The 20912-nt window shown below is 42.9% G+C and overlaps 1 protein-coding gene across 1 annotated transcript in view; it reads right to left on the bottom strand.

The window, feature by feature from the left end:
* Positions 1-20912, bottom strand: part of TXNRD1 (thioredoxin reductase 1) — a 95454-nt gene that overhangs the window by 24700 nt on the left and 49842 nt on the right. Inside the window, exons 4-7 of the mRNA XM_060245586.1 lie at positions 13740-13849; positions 8056-8175; positions 1375-1447; positions 301-420 (exon numbers count right to left, since the gene is read on the bottom strand). Of these exons, the coding sequence (XP_060101569.1) occupies positions 301-420; positions 1375-1447; positions 8056-8175; positions 13740-13849 (423 nt within the window). The remainder of the gene's footprint in view (positions 1-300; positions 421-1374; positions 1448-8055; positions 8176-13739; positions 13850-20912) is intronic.

Genomic DNA, 20912 nt, shown 5'->3' on the forward strand with positions numbered 1-20912 from the left:
AGATTTTCTCAAATACCATTAGTGCTGTTGTGGTGACTTTTCTGCTATGAACAAATATGCCCGATAACTGCATATGCACAATCCAGCTTGTGAAGACAAAGAATCCCTGTCTCTGAGCAAATATTAAAAACAACCACAAAAATTGCTTATGTGAGTACACTGCTTTTTGTGTGTGTGATATAACCTTGATTATATCCCTTTGAATTCTGCCTTCCCTACTGGAATCACTTTGTTCCTATGAATCACTTTGTTCCTACAACGAACACAGACAGCAGACAAAGGTGATTTCCATGCATGTACCTTTGGGATCCAGCTGCCACCCAAACTTGGGTGCATCAGATATGGCTTGTCCAAGCAAAGCTGTCTGGTGCATCAGCTTTTTAGGTATGCAACCTACATTGACGCAAGTTCCTCCAAGACCTAAGAGAGGAAGAGAACTAAGTTTCATATCATAATTTATGGTATCCTCAGTCCCACCAATGGGATTGCTCAACAAATTTAATGCAGAAATCAACAGTGCCGTCAGTAGAAATACTGATTGGTTGAGAAGGGAGAACCATATACACTGCCCTGAACTCCTTGGAGAAAGGAGGGATAAAAATGTAATAAACAGATAACAGATGAGTAGACTGCTATTGGAAAACCTTTACTCAGGGAATTGGGTCAGACTCTTCCTTGTGATATATCCATGGGGCTATTATTCTGGATCTTATTTCTCCAGTATGTAGATTAAAAAGGCAGCCATGACAAGACTAGAAAGTTAACGGGTAGTGTGTGTGCTGTGAAATATTACAAACAGAAAGAGTAAGAAAAGCAAACACAAGAAAATATAAGATGATGTGAGAAGGTGGTTGGTTATTCATATTAACTAAGTACCCATCAACATGACAGGAAGGAACAGGGACTCAGGCACTCCAGGGAACAACAACTAACACTTTTTTCTCTTCCCCTTGCAGCTTCAACATGCAGACATGGGCTAAATGCATATCCCTGTCCTACCCAACTGAGTTCCCACACTGGACAGTGGGGGGAGGCAACTTCCCTTTCCCAGTCCCTTGTCTCTTTGGATTGGTTTATAGATTCTAACATTGATGCAAAGAGTCCAGATATAATCCACACACAACCGCCCCCCCCCCAAGCTAGACTGCCTTAATCCTCTTTAAAATGCAGCTAGCAGAGCTGGAGAGCTGGTTGCTAGTAGAAATTCAAGTCCAAGAACCCTTATTCCTTGCACATTCCAGAGGCAAATTGAAGCTGCACAGTCCTAAGGCATCTGATACTCTCGTTTGTTTTTAGCGCTCAGGTTGACCGTGAAGTATAATCATACAGATGTCTTTGCCCCAGAGTAACAAAAGCTGTGAATCACTGACTTACCCCATCTAGTCCCCAAAGGAGTAGGGACGACATAATCCAACACCATCACCTTCTTGCCGAGCTTTGCAGCTTCCTGAAAATCAAATAAAGAAACCAGTCTTTGAACAGAAGAAATTACAGAAGTTATATGTGAAATGGCTCACAAGAATCTTATAGCAGCATTTCTCATACTGGGGTCTCGGGGCCCCAGAGGTTTCAAAAGGTATTCTGGGGTGTCTACAAGTCCTTTGTGAGGACAGAGAAGTCAAGTGCTTCCCACGGCTTATCTGACTGATGCCACAGTTCTCATACTGTGGGTTGGAACCCCAAACTAGGCCACAAGGCCAGAAGAGAGGAGGTGGAACACGGTTACCTAGGACATCAGGCTCTCGGAAGACTGACAGCAAATTTGAGTTTGCCTCTGAGTAATGCGCAAAACAGCAGTGAAATACATCCTTTTACTTATTAATAGTATTAATGTTTATATATACCAAAAATGAAAATGAATAAAGATATGTATTGTTAGGATATTTAGGCAAAAAGTTCATGTTATGGACAGAGACCAAAGCCAGAAAACACAAGGCCTGAAGGGATTACAGTGTATGCTGGGAAACTCCTGTTCAGGAAGAAGCAGTTTCTGCAATACTTGAGGCAGATGGTATGAAGATGAACATTTCCCACACATTATTGCAAGAGATAAGAACTTACTGGTCTTCAGCAAACCTTTATGATGCTTTACCTTGGATATTTGGCTCTGTGCTCCCCCAAAATAGCTGCTGGGAGCTGGGTTTCCACACAATATTACATGCTACAGTTACCCACCATCCAAATTTTCCCAGGTTTGCTGTGTTTTCCCATAAACCTGCCTTGGTATGCTCTTTTCAGAAAGATAATACTCAAAGCAGTTTGGGGGGAAATGTGGGTGGGAAGCTGCGGATTTCTTCAATTCACCACACACATCCAGTGCCACTTCCCTGGCCCCACTGGTGGACCTCCTGATGGCACCTGGGTTTTTTTTGGCTATTCTGTGACAGAGTGTTGGACTTGATGGGCCACTGGCCTGATCCAACATGGCTTGTTCCCATTTAATTTTCCCTTGTGTCCATCATTCCCTTGCCTCACCACCAGGTGGCTTTTTGCTTTTTAAAGAAATAAGCAATAGGGATATTGCTGTAGCAGCATTACTCTATAGTAATACTACACTTATTGCATTTGCTTTTAAAAAGCTAGCAAAACAAAACCCCAAAAGAACACTGTGGAAGCAAAGGGAGGAAATGGTGAGTGCAAAGGAAAACCGATTTAAAAGGAGAGAGAATCTCCCCATGCAGGGGCTGCATTGCTGTTTTGATAGCTTCTGCATTTACAGTAGCAATGAGAACACAACTGGGAATCATCTCCTGGTGGAAGCAACCTTATATTCCAAAAGCAGATAAGATGGTAACATACATGTAGCCCATCAGTACATGTTAGTTTCCCCTGCGGGGCAAACAGCAGCTCCCTGGGGCTATTTCAGGTTGAGGAAATGGAAGGGTGGGACTTCAAGTCCCCCTTTCCTGCACTTCTAATACAGATTGGGCCATGCATGATTGGGAATTAAGTTTCAGTATGGAACTCCTACTGTACATCTAGTCAACATGACCTTGTTGACACCTGTAATTACATGCCAGGTTTAACCACTTTGATAAGTTGAGGGAATTTCACAATTACCCTCCATTGGTGTAAATGCTACTGACAGCAAAAGAAGTCAGCAAAAGGCCTATATTTAAACAGAAAAAGAAACTCATAACGACAGTGGGATAGATGCTGAGGGAGGCACTCTATAGTACCTCCAGAAGGTACAATAGCTGAAAACAATGCAGCAATTAATCCATTTATTAAAATATTTCTACCCATCTCTTTTATCTTAAAGGGATGTGTAGGGCAGATCACAAGCATCATTAATATTAAAGCAAAAGGTAAAGGTAGTCCCCTGTGCAAACACCAGTCGTTTCTGACTCTGGGGTGATGTCGCATCACGATATTTTCACGGCAGACTTTTTACAGGGTGGTTTGCCATCGCCTTCCCCAGTCATCTACACTTCCCCCCACAGCAAGCTGGGTACTCATTTTACCGACCTCGGAAGGATGGAAGGCTGAGTCAACCTTGAGCCGGCTAACTGAACCCAGCTTCGGCTGGGATCAAACTCAGGTCGTGAGCAGAGAGCTCAGACTGCAGTACTGCAGCTTTACCACTCTGTGCCACGGGGCTCATCATTAATATTATCAAAATATTAATGTTTAAAACAAGAAGAAACCATGACAAATCAGACAAAACAAGAAGAAACCATGACAAAATCCAGATATTGTGGTGTGGACAAGCAGTTGAAGCCAGAGTGGACAATGAATATTAGTAGTGAACAGAACAGTACCAGGCCCTGAAATTTTAGGAAGGTCCAAAAGATTGTGACATCAGTAGTGGTGGTCATGGCCAGAGACAGCCCCCCTTTTTACTTTCTGGCCAAGCTAGTGAGACTTAAGTATCCTGGTCTTCTTAATGACCATTCGTTTTTTTTTTAAAAGGTACTGAATCTGGAACACAAGTAGTGCCTTGCTGGATCATCAGAGACTAGCTATCTTAGACACCAACAACACTGGCCAAATGTTAAGAGCACTGATCTGGTGGCGGAGTAAAATGGAACAACTGAATTGCATCTGTTAATCAATTTTTATATCATCTGGACCAGCAGCTGGCTGAGTGTTGGAAAGCCCTCTTTCCAGTATGAAATGGTCGGGGGAACATCTAACACATGTGGGAAAAGGCTTTACAGATTTTTTTTCAGTGCTCCCCTTTCATTTTCATTTGATGAAGACAAGATTGTATTTTCGTACCAATCATCTGAGTCATGGGGAAAACAGCACTTAATGCCAGAGAAGGGAGACAAAAAAGGTGCAGCAACACAAACTTAATTAAATGTAGAACAACTATTTGACTTCCTGAATGACCGCCACTGTGTCAAATGACAGGTTGTGTTCCATTGCATGAGTTGCCCTTGAGATGTGTTGCTTCTAGATCACATAACGATGATACTTGAAAGCTCCTTTTAAAATGAGATTTATTCCTGAGACAAAATGATGTGTTTATTGAGCAACGTCAACAGTATACAAACAGCTAGTAAGTCAACAGTATATGAATCTGATGTTAGCCCACAGCCATGGTTTGCATTCTATGCATGCCAAAAAAAATCATTAGTATGAACACACTAAACACAAGGATAAGTTCGTAAGTACTCATTATTTCTTGCTAACAAGAACAATCAAAGTAGGAGACCTACATTTGAGATTGCTCACCTCCCAATATAGTTGCTGCAGCCACAGGCCAGATATGAGAGAATATATTAAATAGACGGGTATGCAGCAAAGGCCCTATAGCATTTGCTGATCTACATTCAAATAAGCTTGTGACCATTAGGGAAGGGACTATGTGCTAGTGATGCTAGAACTGAGCTGCTGTTGCTCCTTTTCAGGCTTCTATTAAGACAAGTCCTATATCTATAGGAAACCAGCGCACCAGTCCATTATGCTGGTCCCACCAGTTTCATGTGACACTGGTCCCCCATCTGATCTCTCCCTGCCTACCGACACTAGAGAGAACGAGGCAGATGGAATACAGCAGATAGCATCACCTTCCACATACTTTACAGATCCCACTAAGCACAACTTCACACCCCACCAAAAAAAGTCCTTTGTTATTTGTGATAGGTATCAGTGCTATCATATCATCATTTCTTTTGAACCACATCCTGTTACCCATCTAACAGTAGCACATCATCACATAATTGAAGGCTCTGGGAACTGGCTGGTTGATATACCATAAGGAATTTAGATTGACTATATAATGCTTGGGAATTCTGAAAATTTTATTTCTTCCTCCCTGGTGCTTTGCTCACATTCAGATTACCACCCCCACCCCCAGTCTTGATACAAACAGAAATATCTGCATTAATATTCCAACAGCAAGCCACAGACAGAAACAGTCATCTCTAGCCATCATACTTCAATACCAGTAAATTTTGGATTAAATCCTATTCTCACTGCAATCCTAAACATAGGTATACTGTTCTAAGATCACTGACATCAGTGTGCTTTGAAGGGCATAACTCTACTTAGGACTGCACTTGTAAAAACAAGTTCTAAGCTCTCAAAGCAAATTACTTTTAAAGATTACAGACTCAGAGTAATTTTTGTCCTCCTAAACCAGGGGTCCTCAAACTGCGGCCCGCTGAGGACGTTTATGCGGCCCGCCGGGTTATGGCAAAATCAGACCGGAAGTGACGTTCGACCTAAACTCGCGTTAGCAACGCACACTTCCGGCACTGGGCTGAGGCGGCGGAGACAGAGTGTGAGGCGATACCGAGGTGAGTTCCCAGGCCGGGGTGTGTGGAGAGAGGAGATGGGAAGGGAGAGAGATGCAGAAGACGGAGAACTGACGGCCCGCATCCTTGTACAGTAACGGCAGCCACCACAACAGACAGTTTTTGTTTTTACTATAGTCCGGCCCTCAAACAGTCTGAGGGACAGTGAACTGGCCCCCTATTTAAAAAGTTTGAGGACCCCTGTCCTAAGCAATAATAGTTGGAAATCCTTCAAATGTCCCTGCAAGTTCTATACTCCATGTAAGTCTCATAAAGTCCTGGAACAAAATGCATGCTGGTCTAAAATCAGTTACATCTCAATACATGTGAAGATGCTATAGGAGTGCTGTAACATAAAGAACAATATTACCTTGCAGGGTATCTGCAGGGATATAAACAGGATTTCCAAAGAAGTTACAAACAAAGGCAGGCCGTAGAATTCAGAGCCTTCAGTCACCTTCCTTGACTCATTATTTCCTAAATGCTATGGCTGCATAATTCATTTCAGAAATGTCAATTCAAAGACATCTTAACTGCTTTATTGACAGGCTAAAAGGTTTGCTCTCCTCCACCCCCACCCCGCCTCAATACAGATTCCTTTCCCTTGTTTTTTCTGACTTCATTTTGCTTGCTTCGAGAACAGCAGTGCTCAGATCGGCAATAAGCGTTGCCTGCTTCACATAATCAGCATCATTCAGCTGTGCTGCATTGCAATCAACTGCAGAACCCTTGCTGTCTTCCAAGGCATGGAATTCAACCATGCAAATAATGCACTCAGATTTTTATTATCAGCAGCATAACTTTTATTATCAGCATAACTTTTAACCTGTCAGCCTCACCAGGTTAGATGTATAGAATAACAAGCATCCCCTATGTGGGAGCACCAAGACTTATAAATCCAGTCTAATTATTCCACAAAAATAAAGAAAGTGTAAAAGAGAAGGAAGAAGCAAGGAGGGAGGTTAAACTTTGAAAAAGTATTTTTCTAAGGATCTCGTCCCAGTCCAAGTGCTTAGCAGGCCCAGCAACAAGGCCACATTAAAATAGCATTCCATTAAAGTATTCCATACGTGATTTTTTAAAAAAAGTAAAGGTAGTCCCCTGTGCAAGCACCAGTCATTTTCGACTCTGGGGTGACATTGCTTTCACATTTTCATGGCAGACTTTTTACGGGGTGGTTTGCCATTGCTTTCCCCAGTCATCTACACTTTCCCCCCAGCAAGCTGGGTACTCATTTCACCGACCTCGGAAGGATGGTGATACTTTGAATCAAATTGGAATTTTATTGCAAAAGTTGACATCCCTTCAAACTCTTATTTAAATACCTTCCCACTTTATTCATAATAAGGGGACTAAACGGAAACTACAAGCATGACTGAACTCTAATGGCGATTCTGGCCATCACATTTAAAGGGACTACACACATCACATTTAAAGGGACTATACCTTTAAGAAACAAATATGTAACACACAGCTGCATGGAATTATCAGAATGGTCTTTAAGTAGAGTTAGGGTTTCAGTCTCTTACATAGGCCATTACCAGTAGACTCTTAAGAGATTTTTGCACTTAGTACTGGCCTGTTTTGAATCTTACACTTAAGTGGCTTGAGCAAATTTGCTGTCAAAGGAATGGCTTGCTCCAAATAAAAATTAAAAATAATTAAATAGAGGGAGCAGAAGAGCAATTGGCCATCCAAAAGAACAGCTTGCTTCCAATAAAAATATTGTAGAGAGCCTTAAAGGCCAGCAAACTCCAGAAGGCTTGTGCATCTGGTAAAAAAAAATAAATTTGGACTGGCTTTAGCTCCTATTAGAAGTACATGCACTTAAGTGTTGAGTGGTAAGTTTTTTACAACAACATAAAATCTCAAGCATTATGTATTTTCATTCAGCTTTGTGGTATGCTTTGTTGCTAGTATTTTGGTTTATTCCAGGATGAAAGAACTTGAAGATGGTGTAAAAGAGCATTTACATTGGGTTGTAACAAAAAGGCTGGTAACCATGGAAGAATTGTCGAAAATGAGCTTACATCCGGGTGCTCATAGGACTTTTTTTTTGTCATATTGAAATGTGAAAATGGATTTCTGTCATAATGTGAAATACAAAAAGATATTTGCAAAGGTTTTAAATTGATTTTAATAAATATTGTCAGCCAGCACATCACAGTAGTTGTTTTTTGTATTACCTGTCTTATGAACTGTGATCCCTTTTTGTTGATTATCCTAACTAGGGATTGGCAACCCTAATCAGAACAGAACCACGGCCCAGTTAACCAGATGCTCATGAACCTGCGTGTATGTCGATGATTACCTTGGAAGCAGCCAGTCCACCCGAGCCCCCTCCAATAACTATCAGATCATAGTCATAAGAATGCCCTTCTGCTTGGCCATTCACTTCAAGCATCTTTTTAAGTGTTCCTTCCTTGTGTGCCTAAAAGGAGAAAACCAAAAGAAATTTGTCCATAAAAAAGTATTCTACATGGATCGCAATATCATAAATTAATGGAGATTAAATACAACAGCAGCTGTGTGTCGCAGAAAAACAAACGAACAGGAAGAAAAGGTCCATCTCAAAGTGTTTTCATGTTTGCTTACCTCTAGCCACCAACCTTTATTATTGCCTATACAGCTTTGCATTCCAAATAAGCTGGAAGGCAGATAACTGTTATGGGGGTGGGGGAGGCAGCACTGCTGTTTCTTCCACCCTGCAGTCTTTCAGACCACATATAATTATTCCATAGAAATACTTATCACTCTAGCTGCTCACAGGTTCCACATTCTGAATGGACTATTATTATAAATAATTAAATGTACTTACATTTCAGCTATGCAAGCCAGGAGCACAAATCTCTTTGCTTTAAACAAGTCAATGTAAAATTGCATTCATAGCACTGCTATAGTTATTATGAGGTATATATAACAGTAAACACACAACCTCTGATTTTTAAAGAACCTTGATGAGAATCTTGCCTCCCTCTTTTTGAATCTGAAATGGTGACTTTGCCCTGAGGGTAATATTGTTAAGAAATCCTCCTGTGAACAGGATAGTGGGCACCACTACAAAATGACTGCAATGACAGATGGGGGGGGGGGGCATTCAGAAAACGTTGGAAGGATCCACAAATCTTGGAAAGTTCCAAGCCAAACACTGTGCTACATCACAGGCAGCTGTTTCTGAACAGATGCTTCCTGCAGACGCAAGGTGATACCTCCTCCTGGGCTCTTGTGAAATACCTTCTGCTCCCATAAGGTGGGAAAAAGCTAGAATTGGCTCTTTGATTTGAGAGAAAGAGATGCTTTGGGACAGAAGCAAGCAAGCATGAGGAAACACAATGGTAGGCATTACATTGAAGATCACAGGTCTAAAGCATTTGTTCGATTTGTTCTGAACATCAGCATATTGTTGGAACTCTGTCTGGGGCAGGGATGCCCTCTATTCTTGGTGTTTGGGGGGGGCACAGTGGGAGGGCTTCTAGTGTCCTGGCCCCACTGGTGGGCCTCCTGATGGCACTTTGGTTTTTTGGGCCACTGTGTGACACAGAGTGTTGGACTGGATGGGCCACTGGCCCGATCCAACATGGCTTCTCTTACGTTCTTAAGTTTAACATCTTAAAGTCTTCAGAGAAGCCCAAATGGGGGTTTCCAGCAGCTGAAACATTTGAACTTCAAGAGCAGCTCCTCACACTCTTCCTCAATATTATTCCTCTGATCACCTAGTGTCCAGAGCCACCTGCAGGGCCACCTACAGGGATGTCCCCTGGAAAAAGAGGCATTTTACAAGCATGTTTACTACTCTCATTACCTAATCATGTAGTCTTCATATCCCCCACTGTGTCTGACCCTGGCCTATTGACCAAATGTAGCCCAGAAGCACCAAGATCAGAACTTAATTGCTTGGTGTGTAAAGAAAAGAGGCTCAAGCCTCCCCTCTGCCCTCCCCAATCTGAAAAAGCCCTATTTGCTCCACTGGTGAAACCCTATGCGTAGCCCTTCAGTTCATGCAAGTTTGCCCAACAGGACAAGTTACAGCTCCCCTGGGGCTTCTCTGTTCAGGAAGAAGTATGAGGAAGAAGAAAGCTTGAGCCCCATCTTCTCATGGTGTGTAAAAATCAGGCCTGGGTATATCAGGAACTTTAGTTCTGGCCATGGAACTCCCAGACCACATTGACCATTAGGACAGGGTGGACATCCAGGGGACACAAGGACTTTGTAATGTGTGATTAGGTGGGCTTATTTGGAAGCAAACCCCACTCAATTAGGTGGCATTCGTTGCCAAATAAACAAGCACAGGGCGGCAGTACACATTAATGAAGAAACACATCCCTTTTTTACAGTAGCTAGATTGAATGGGTTAGGTAGGTTGATTACCCTAAGCTATTTCTCTGCTCAACCTTTCAGCCTCTCAAGTTGCTTTTGATTTTTTTTTTTAAGCAGCAACATAAAGATATATGTAAGGCTGCATGTCACATCTAGTCTGGGCCTTAATTCCAACTCTAGAACTCCTTTCGGCCATAAATCATTATTTTTAAATAGCATTTTTAGTCTACGTAACTCACACTACATTCCAACAGTACATCCCTGCCACCAAACAATTAACAAACCTGAATCTCTAGTTCAGCAACTCTGGGATTGCATTTCCACAGAGTTTTCCTGGAGCTACAGGTTGTTCCCTGTAATTTTAGACTGGCTACAGGCACAAGGAGCCAGACCACATACATATTGCTACCCCACTGCCAGCTCCCTGATTGGCTTTCCCAGGAGAGTGGGAAGACTGCATCAGGGTTCAAAATGGCTTGCTGCAGAGTAGACAGAGAGGCAATAATTACAGGACACTATCATCATATAAGGGAATAACTCCACACCACTTTAAAAGGGAAGATTTGCATCTGTGCATCCTGAGACCAACTGTTTTATAGGTCAGCATTTCCTTTATTGGCCTACAGCTTGTGCTCTAGAAACACTGATTACATCAAAGAACACCACGCTCTGCAGCAGGAGAAGCTGCCTTGCAGTCTAGGCCTGTAGATTAGCTGCCATTATTTAGATCCTCTGAATTTCACAAATGCATTTTGACAGCTGGGGCCTGCAAAAAAGCATTCCGTTCAAAGTGAGCCGAGCCAATTATCCAGAGGCAGGAGAGTGAGGCTGCATTTTGGCTCAAGGTGAACTGTGGGGAACTTGTGAATGTAATACACAGTAATCTCCATACGTCCTCCAGCTGAAAACCAGTCAGTGTATTACATTCACAAGTTCCCCACAGTTCACCATGAGCCAAAATGTAGCCTCACTCTTCTGCCTCTGGATAATTGGCTCGGCTCACTTTGACCTCAGCAATACAAGAGAAGTTCAAGTGCAAATCAGACTGCCAGCTAAGGCATTTCAAGAGGACCTTAATCTTTGGGAATGAGAGTATTTGTTTCAGTTAATAGCTGCTCCCCAGATGGACCACTGCTGACTGTCACAGGACTAGAGTGGACTGGAACGTTACCACAGATAGTTTCTTTCCAGTGCTGAACAACAAGAAGGCTGGAAGGAAATCTCTGGGTTATTTCCTGTTCTCGTAGATGAGCACAACAATACCCAGAAAGCACAAAAAACTGACAACTGGACAAGACCTTTTGTAAGTCCTCACTTCCTCCCAGACCATCAGTAAAGAATCATATTTTTCATACCACTGGAGAAATATACGGCAGGATATGAGCCAGATTCAAGTCCAGTAGCTTAATGTCAGAATGTGCATGGCTTTTTGTGGACTCTGCACTGAGGGATAAAAGGCAGTCTCCTGTGCAAGCACCGGGTCATGGTTACCAACCCATGGGGTGACGTCGTATCAGGACGTTTTCTTGGCAGACTTTTACGGGGTGGTTGGCCATCACTTTCCCCAATTATCTACACTTTATCCCTAGCAAGCTGGGCACTCAATTTTACCGACCTCGAAAGGAAGAAAGGCTGAGTCAACCTTGAGCCAGCTACCCGAACCCAGCTTCTGCTGGGATCGAACTCAGGTTGTGAGCAGAGCTTGGACTGCAGTACTGCAGCTTACCACTCTGCGCCACAGAGGGATACATTGCAAAAAAAGAAAAGGAAAAAAAAGCCCAAATCATCTTGTTTTTGGAAGACAATGCAAATCCAGTCTAGAAAGGGTTGAGGAAGAATGCTTTGATAATTGCTGCTTTCAAAAATCTGGGTTGTTTTATGTTATACACAGTGGATCTTTAAGCAGAGTTACACCCTTCTGTGTCTGTTGAAGTCAATGGGCTTTGAAGGGTATAACTGTGATTAGGATTGCACTATAATTAACTATTTTGGTGTACTATTCTGTGCTTGCACTTTGACAGTTTGTAGGGTAACTGAATACACTAGACAAACATTTAGCTAACAATCAAATGCACTGAGAAAGATGGACATCAGCAGAAAAGAATGTGTCTTTCTAAAAGCTTTTCTGCTGTTTCTGAACCTGTTGCAGTAACAAAGGGCTAATATGCACAAGCAATATGTATAATTGATTGCATTGCAGAGGCTGAAGTCTGGGGCTTGAAGAATATGAATGTAGGTTTGAATTCTGTGGCACACACTGGGTGGCCTTGGGTGCTTGACCCCCCTGACAGCATTATAGTGAAACTAAAATTCTGCTCTGAGTGCCTAGGAAAAAAGGCAGGTTACAAACATAAAGAACAAAATAACAGTCATAACTTAGCCTGACTGGCAGACTTGTGGAAGTGTACATGCATCCCAGCACTGCAAACAGCAAAGTGGTGATCTGGGTGCCTTTCAGCACTGAATAAAGTGAGCAATTCACCCATTTGGGGCTGAAAACGTTAGAAACATCACTCAAACGTCTTATATACTACTGGTTTCGTAATGCAATTGCAAATCTTTTACTAGCCAAAAGGTACAGTCAATTTATCTTCCACATAGTCTCCCACATGAAGGAGAGTTGGTTTTATACCCTACTCTTTGCTACCCAAAAAATCTCAGAGCAGCTTACAATCACCTGTGCCAGTGGGTTTGGGGGGGGGTCCCCAAACTGGGGGAAACCCCACCCCCAGGAGCTTGGCAGCCCTAGGAATCAAACCCAGTTCTCCAGAGTCTACTGCTCTTAACCACTACACCAAACTGGCCCTCAACGGCATTTACATGTGACACAAATATCACAGGAGAAGTTCAAATGGGCTTAAGTGCCTTATGTCAAAATGCTCCTGAACTCCTTAGCCCCAATCCGGTTTATGTAGAATTTATATCTTGGTTCTTCAGAGTCCTGCTTGAGGTGTTTTACAAGTTAAACAAAACAAAACATGTGCCCATCAGTTGTTTGATGGAGTGGAAAGGAACTAAATGCAGCCCCTGTTTGTTCTCCCATTTAGAGCAAATTGCAGGTAACGTTTACAGAATATTTGGCAGGCCTACAAGCAAAAGCCCAGGCCGTTGACTTAGGTAAGGGAATCCTGCGCATGTGGGAGTTTCCTTCCAGGCCAGCAATGCGCACAGAGAAACGCGGTTGAGTACACATGTGGCTCTTATCTAGATTATCACAGCGTCTGGGTTGTAAAAAACCCCCCAAACATGCTAGAAAATGACTATTAAATTTAAACAACAGTATTGAAGGAAGGAAATGCATTACTCTCTTCACTTTTAAAAGCACACTGTTCAATTTTCAAATACAAACAGAAGGCCTGGGATCTTTATGAAGTTCCCCGGGCTGTACCTGTTTCCTTTCTCAACTCTCCCACCCCTTCTCTGGACTCCAGTTTAGCCGTGCTACGTTGAAAAGGGACCTTCTACCTCCTGTTGTGGTTCACAAGCCTCATGGCGAAGACCACCGGAGTCCAAAAAGGAAGACCGATTCTCGCCTTTGAGGTTTAAAAAGGTACAGGTAGTTCCCTGCGCAAGCACCAGTCATTTCCACCTCTGGGGTGACATCGACGTTTTCACGGCAGACTTTTTACAGAGTGGTTTGAGCTTTACAGACTTTCAAAAACAGCAGCTATCTCTTACCTGCAAAGTTTTCTGGTGACCTCCGACTTGTTTTTGTCGAACGTACACGAGGGGCACGGAGGTCTCCATTGTGAGTTCAAACAAGACTTCTTTCAGTCGCTGCCCATCTTCTGTAAGAGGTTAAAAAAAGGAGGAAACAAAACCCACACCGCGTGCGTGAGGGCCTCCGTTTATGAAGGCTTGCTGGGCAGGCGGGCGGGAGGAATTAGCGAGGAGGTGGGGCTCCCTGCATCACGGACAAACTTCACTCACTACTTCCCTGTTCACTGGAGTCGCTTTCAGCCACAGCCTCTTTCAGCGTTGCCTAAAACAGTGGTGAGTCAGTTGCACTGCAAGCATGACTTGCTAATTTTCCCCCCAACTCCTAATTACTGCCTGTGAACAGCACGGCTCAGATTTCAGTTCTTTTTAACCATTGAGTACAGTGCTAAGACTCTAAAGCCCACAGTCGCACTGGGAGGAAGGCCCTGCAGAATACAGTTCCTAATATCACTAGTAGAACCAGGTGAGCAGCCGTGTTGGTCTGAAGCAACAGAACAAAGTTGGAGCCCAGGAGCACCTTTAAAACCAACGTTTTATTCAGAATGGACGCTTTCGTGTGCATGCACGCTTCTTCAGATGATGAAATGGGGTACCCTATTTCATCTTCTGATGAAGTGTGCTTTTAGCACATGGAAGCTTACATTCTGAATAAAACTTTATTGGTCTTAAAAGGTGCTACTGGACTCCATATTGGTTCAAATTAAGTGTGTTAACATTTCAGTCTTTTTAACATTAACAGTGAAATGGCATCATTTTTTTTTTTACCAGTGCAACTTTAAAAACACGTTTCTCATCTTTTTTTTTTTTAAACCAATGCTTCTGTTAGAAAGCCTTTATCTAATCTAGGAGTCAAGTTGCACCTTTAAGACCAACCAACTTTTATTTAGAACGTAAGCTTTCGTGTGCTCTTAAGCACACTTCATCAGATGAGGAATCCAGCCATACATAGCTGAGCAGAGCCATACATAGCTGGTAGGCAGTGGCCCAGGATGCAACATCGTTCAGATTTAAGAACCAATGACAGGGAAGTAAAATTATCTGGTAGGCAGTGGTTGAGAATGTAAAATGGTGCAATGACAGAATAGTGAAATTAACAAATTGAGCAAACCTTTGATCTGAGTAGCATGATTTAACCCGCTTGGATTTATCTAATTGTTAAAGGATCCCCCCCCCCCCCCAATATAGCTACATCAAGCAACACAATCACTTTGACAATGCTAGAGAGTGAGTCTGTGTTCACTGCAGAAAAGGCGAGCTAATTACTCCCAAGGAAGCCTGTTTCCACTGAAGTGATTACTCCTAAGGAAGCCTGCTTCCACTGAAGTGACTCTCTCATCCTCAACATGACAGCTGGGATTCTCCACATTCCATCCTGGAGAAGTCCCTCATTAGGTTTCTATCATCATCTCTGAGCTGTCCTTACCCTCCAGGAAAGCGATGACATCATTAAAGGATTGTCAATTCCTCAGCAAATGTTCTTGGCAAAATTCCTGTGATGTAAACTTCGGCAGACTAAGGGGTTGCTTCACCAAATACACAAATTGTATTTTCAGTTGGCATATTTTTAAATGTACGTGCAAGAAAATTATGGGCTATAGAAGTGCAACAGGAACTAGCTTGTGGGAGGGATTTTTGCTACTGTCTCTTCTCAAAGGAATTCTGAGGAAGAAGGGAGGTCTCCCTCATTCAGTCCTCACAAAAAAACCAGGGAACTTCACATGAAATCAGATCTTGAATGCAGGTCTCTCCAATCCTAGTCTGACCCTGTTAGGTTACTATAGTGATTCTTGACATCACACTGCCGCCTTCTGTGCCTCCCCCCCATCTAAGGATCACAGTATGTGAGATATTGCACAGCAAGCTGAAACAAGTGGAAATCAGAGAGCCATCACACATCCCACTTCATGGTGCAAGCTGTCTTGCAACTCATCCAAGATACGGTGAAGGACGATGTCTGCATATTCTCCCTTTGGTCTGCAGCTTCCCACATTGCAACCCATGCTGTTCATGAGAATCTCCCCCCTCTCAAGATAGGGTTGTCAACTTCCAGGTGGGGCCTGGGGATCCCAGAATTATAGCAGCTCTTCAGACAACAGAGATCCCTTAGAGAAAATGGCTGCTTTGGAGGGTGCACTCTATGGCATTATACCCTGCTGAGGTTCCTCCCCTTCCCAAACCTCACCCTCTCCAGGAATTTCCCAAACCAGAGCTGGCAATGTGATGAGAGCAACTGGGGAGGGGTAACACTGGAATAGGGCAAGCATTCCTTCCTAGAAGTCCCTCCATTCCCAGTTCAACAGGATCCAATACCACCATGCCCATGCTACATACTGGTTGCCATTTGGAGCTGCTCTGAACTAATACACAACTAATGAAGGTGAATAAAAACCCAAATCTCATTGCTGCTGCCTTAAAAAGATTGGGCTTAAAGCCATAATTCCACATGCACCTTGGATCATTCCGTGATGATGAAAGGGATTTACGTCCAAGAAAATGAATTTAAGATAAGGTTACCCACCTATCAAATAGATCTGCCAATGAGGCCTTGTACAAACATTCTTTAACATTTTAAAGTATCTTAATCTTAAAATGTTTTACAAACACATATCTAATTTTGACACTTCCCGGTAATTACAAGAGAAAGACACAGGGAAACTGTAAAGCTTTTAAGCTGCCACTCCTTTTTGCTCTAGGCAAATTGTCTGCTGCAGCATGACAAAGCAAAAACAACAACCCCGTTTTGTATTACAGCTAAACTCTTAAGAAATTATATGTACATATGGTGTTCTTTCTCACAGCTGGCATAACTTGAGCTCCCTTTTTTACTGCATTTATGTGGCTCTTTTGGAGTGTTGAAAGACTTTTGTTTTACAGAAATCCTTACCACAACCCAGTAAAGTAGAGCATAAGTAACACCTTGTGGGGGGGGGGAGGGCTGCCAAACTCGGGATCCCCTGGTTTGGGGGCCCCCAACCCACCGGCACAGATTAGATCCCTACCTCAAATAGCTCCATCATCACATGACATGCCTAGGATAATGACATCACCCAGAAGTGATGTCACTGCACAGGGCACGTCACACCAGGGATGCTCTAGCATTTGGAGTAAAACTCTATGGTACCATAGAGCATTCCTGGTGTGATGTCACCCTGTGTGATGATGTCACTTCTGGGTGACATCATTGCAGAGCGCATGCGCAAATAGAGTCCCCCACCGTAGCTAAGGTAGGACTTGGCAACTACTAGAGGGGGGGGAGGGAGAAGATACCAACTAGTGTGTTCATGGAAAACTCTGAAACAGGAACGAGGGTTGTCAACCTCCAGGTGGCTGAAGATCTCCTCCATTCTACCCCGTTGAAGTCCCTCTCATCTCCAAACCCACCCTCCTCAGGCTGCACTGCAAAATCTCCAGGTATTTCCCAACCCAGAACTGCCAACCCTAACAGGAACAGATTTGAAACACAGCCAGTCACAAACTCTCAGCCTAACCTCCTTTACAGAAGGAAAGGAGAGGCGGGTGAATGATGTAAGACACTTTGGGTATCCACTGGAGTGGGAAAGAAATGGGATATAAATTAATAAAACAAATACATTTTCTAGTATAAAGTTCATCCTCCTGGGACTAAAAGCAGCTCCAGGGACTTTAACCTGGATGAGGGATACAATACTGAAGTCAATTTAACTTCATCTCCTCCCTATTATGCCATTTTTCCTGATGCAAATTCCTTCCCCTCTCCTTATTTCCCAGGAACTGCTGTTTGGCCCAGTACAGAAAATTGGGGGGAGGGGTTGATATAAGAACATAAGAGAAGCCCTGTTGGATATGTAATTTTTGTCTTCTTTCTCTACCTTATCCATCCCATGCATAATCTTGTAAACCTCTATCATGTCACCCCACAGTCGATGTTTCTCCAAGCTAAAGAGCCCCAAGCGTTTTAACTTTTCTTCATAGGGAAAGTGTTTCAAACCTTTAATCATTCTAGTTGCCCTTTTCTGCACTTTTTCCAATGCTATAATATCCTTTTTGAGGTGTGGTGACCAGAATTGCACACAGTATTCCAAATGAGACCGCACCATCAATTTATACAGGGGCATTATGATACTGGCTGATATGTTTTCAATTCCCTTCCTAATAATTCCCAGCATGGCATTGGCCTTTTTTATTGCAATCACACACTGTCTTGACATTTTCAGTGAGTTCTCTACCACGACCCTAAGAGCTCTCTCTTGGTCAGTCTCTGCCAGTTCACACCCCATCAACTTGTATTCGTAGCTGGGATTCTTGGCCCCAATGTGTATTACTTTGCACTTGGCCACACTGAACCTCATCTGCCATGTTGAAAAATGGTAGAATGGGGCGAATTGGCCCTTAGCCATTTCAATATACCTGTCTCCCAAATTCTTTTTTAAAATCCCAGTTCATGTATTTATACCTTCTGTTTTTGCCAATGGTTGTTTCAGTTTCTTTTCAGAAATGCAGAAATTCTGCCACCCACAAACTTTCATCTAACCTCAAACTTTTATGGTTTTCACTATAATGAGTTCAAGCTGTTTGAGGCTCTAAACCAACACTAATTGAGGGAGGGGGAGAAAGAGCTAGAAATGCATGTAAACAAAGCATTGCCCCGGCATCTGAGAAGCAACTTATGGCACATGACTTGGGTTTAACAAAGCCACAGTTTTAATGCCAAAACAACAGCACAGCCCAATCAAACCTCAGACAAATTACACTATTATAAAGACAGCTTCCACTAGGGTCCCAAATTCAATCCTTGCCATCTCCTGTTGAAAGGACCAGACAGTAAGTGATGCGAAAGACCTCTGCCCAAGACCCTGGAGAGCTGCTGTGAGTCTGAGTAGCCCAAACTGACTTTGATGGACCAAGGGCCTGAAGGTGGCTTGATGTCACACAATCATAGAATTGGAAGGGACCTCCAGAGTCATCTAGTCCAACCCCCTGCACAATGCAACCCCCTGCACAATAGGAAAATCACAAGTATCTCCCCTGCCCTCCTTCTCATGATCTTCCTAAATTTACAAAATCAGCATTGCTGTCATCATCTAGTCTCTGCTTGAAAACCTCCAAGGAAGGACAGCCCACAACCTCATGAGAAAGCCTGTTCCACTGAGGAACCACTCTAACTGCCAGGAAGTTCTTCCTAAAGTGTAGCCAAAAACTCATTTGATTCAATTTCAATCTGTTGGTTCTGGTCTGACCTTCTGGGGCAACAGAAAACCACACCATACTCTAATGACAGCCCTTCAAGTACTTGAAGATGGTGATCCATATCACCTCTCAAGGCTAAACATACCCAGTTCCTTTAACCTTTCCTCATAGGACTTGGTCTTCAGACCCCTTAACATCTTAGTTGCCCTCCTTTAAACATTTTCCAGCTTGTCTATATCCTTCTCAAATTGTGGTGCCCAAAAATGAACCAAAGCAGAGTAAAGCAATAGCATCACTTTGCACGATCTGGACTCTATACTTCTGTTGATACAGCCCAAAATCACACTGGTCTTTTTAGCTACCACATCACACTACTGACTCATGTTCAGTGTACATGAGACCCCTAGATCCTTTTTGCACATCTGTTCATATATGTGTTCACGGGGCCCAGGTAAGCAACCTTTTCTTTGCTTATGAGCAGAGAGGGTGGTTTCCTAGCTTGCCTGGTCACTGAAGTCAGTGGGTACTTGCTCGAAGAAACATCCATCACAAGGTATTGAAACAAGGATATGAACAACTAAATCAGGGGTGTCAAACTTGTTTGTTATGACGGCTGGATCTGACATAAATGAGACCTTGTTGGGCTGGGCTGAGCCGTGTCGGGCCGGGCCATATGTATACCTATTTAAGATTAGGTAGTAGAGATATAAACTTTATAAAAGGCACAGACAAACACAATTAAAGATTTTTTTAAAACCCAAACCTTAAAACATGCTTAAAACATTAGCACTCGTTGGTCTTAAAAGTGCTTTCTTTGTATTTCTCCCATAGAATCCAGGGAACTGGGCAGAGGAAGCTCTGGCTCTTTCCTTCCTTCCCCAGGGGGCCAGGATGGGGAGGAGCCTCAGCCAATGGAGAAAACAGAGGCTTTGCTCTGTAGCTCCTGTGCGATTGAGCAAGCCTTGCAAAGCAAGCTGAGATGCAGAAGGAAGCAAGAGAGAGGGAGAAGAAAGCAAATGACAGCCAGTTGCTTGGGGGCCTGATAGGAGCCCACTGGGGGCCTGATTCAGCCTTCCGGCTGCATGTTTGACACCCCTGAACTAAATGGTATAAATTGTTAAACTAAGAGTAATAATGTTGAACAATAACATGCTCTTGGGGTAGAAGCTTCAATCCTATTTCTGGAAATATGTCACAAGGAATATAGCAGGAGTTACTGTCATGGAAATAAGCAGTGGATTGGGCTCCTAATCTTTTTGAACAGGAAGAGAAAAGAGATGGAAAAGGAGATAATCTGTTTCTAGAGAACCTCAAGTAACTGGTTGTGTAACTTCTCAAAACGTTGCAAGAGAAAAGAAATAACAACTTAAGTATGACAATGCTCTTGTTAGTACACTCACACCCCACTCTTAACATGCAGATCTGAGTTACGATCTTTGCTTTGCCTGTACATTATAGGGCAATAAATGAGAACAACCAGAACTGCATTAAGGAATAAGAATCTTTGCTCAGGCAAACAGGAGGAGTAGCTGAAAAATAATCTGTAATATCTGTAAATTACATTCAAAAGCCACCCAATAACTTTCTTAAAGATCAACTGAAGTAAAACAAAATAACAAGCCAGTTTTTGAGGTCTCTAGATAGTTTCATCAGGATACACAATAAACAAGGGGAGAAGAAATTAACCACTGGATTTTATATTTACAATTGGAAGCTACTATGGTCACCTCTTTTCCCAGAGGTACAACCCAGGGCTTTTTTTTTCTGGAGGAAAACAGCAGAACAGAGTTTAGGAACCTCTTAATGGAAACAAAATGCTCAAAAAATGTTTACAAGTTAGGAGGGGCACCCATGTATTTTCTCCATTTCCCTCTCGAGAGTTCCAGCACCTCTTTTTCCAGAAAAAGCTGGCTTTCCACACAGGATGCAGACTAGCATCCTTAGAACCATGATCTGAAACACATA

Source organism: Heteronotia binoei, chromosome 8, assembly GCF_032191835.1.
Source record: "Heteronotia binoei isolate CCM8104 ecotype False Entrance Well chromosome 8, APGP_CSIRO_Hbin_v1, whole genome shotgun sequence".
Classification (NCBI taxonomy): Eukaryota; Metazoa; Chordata; class Lepidosauria; order Squamata; family Gekkonidae; genus Heteronotia; species Heteronotia binoei.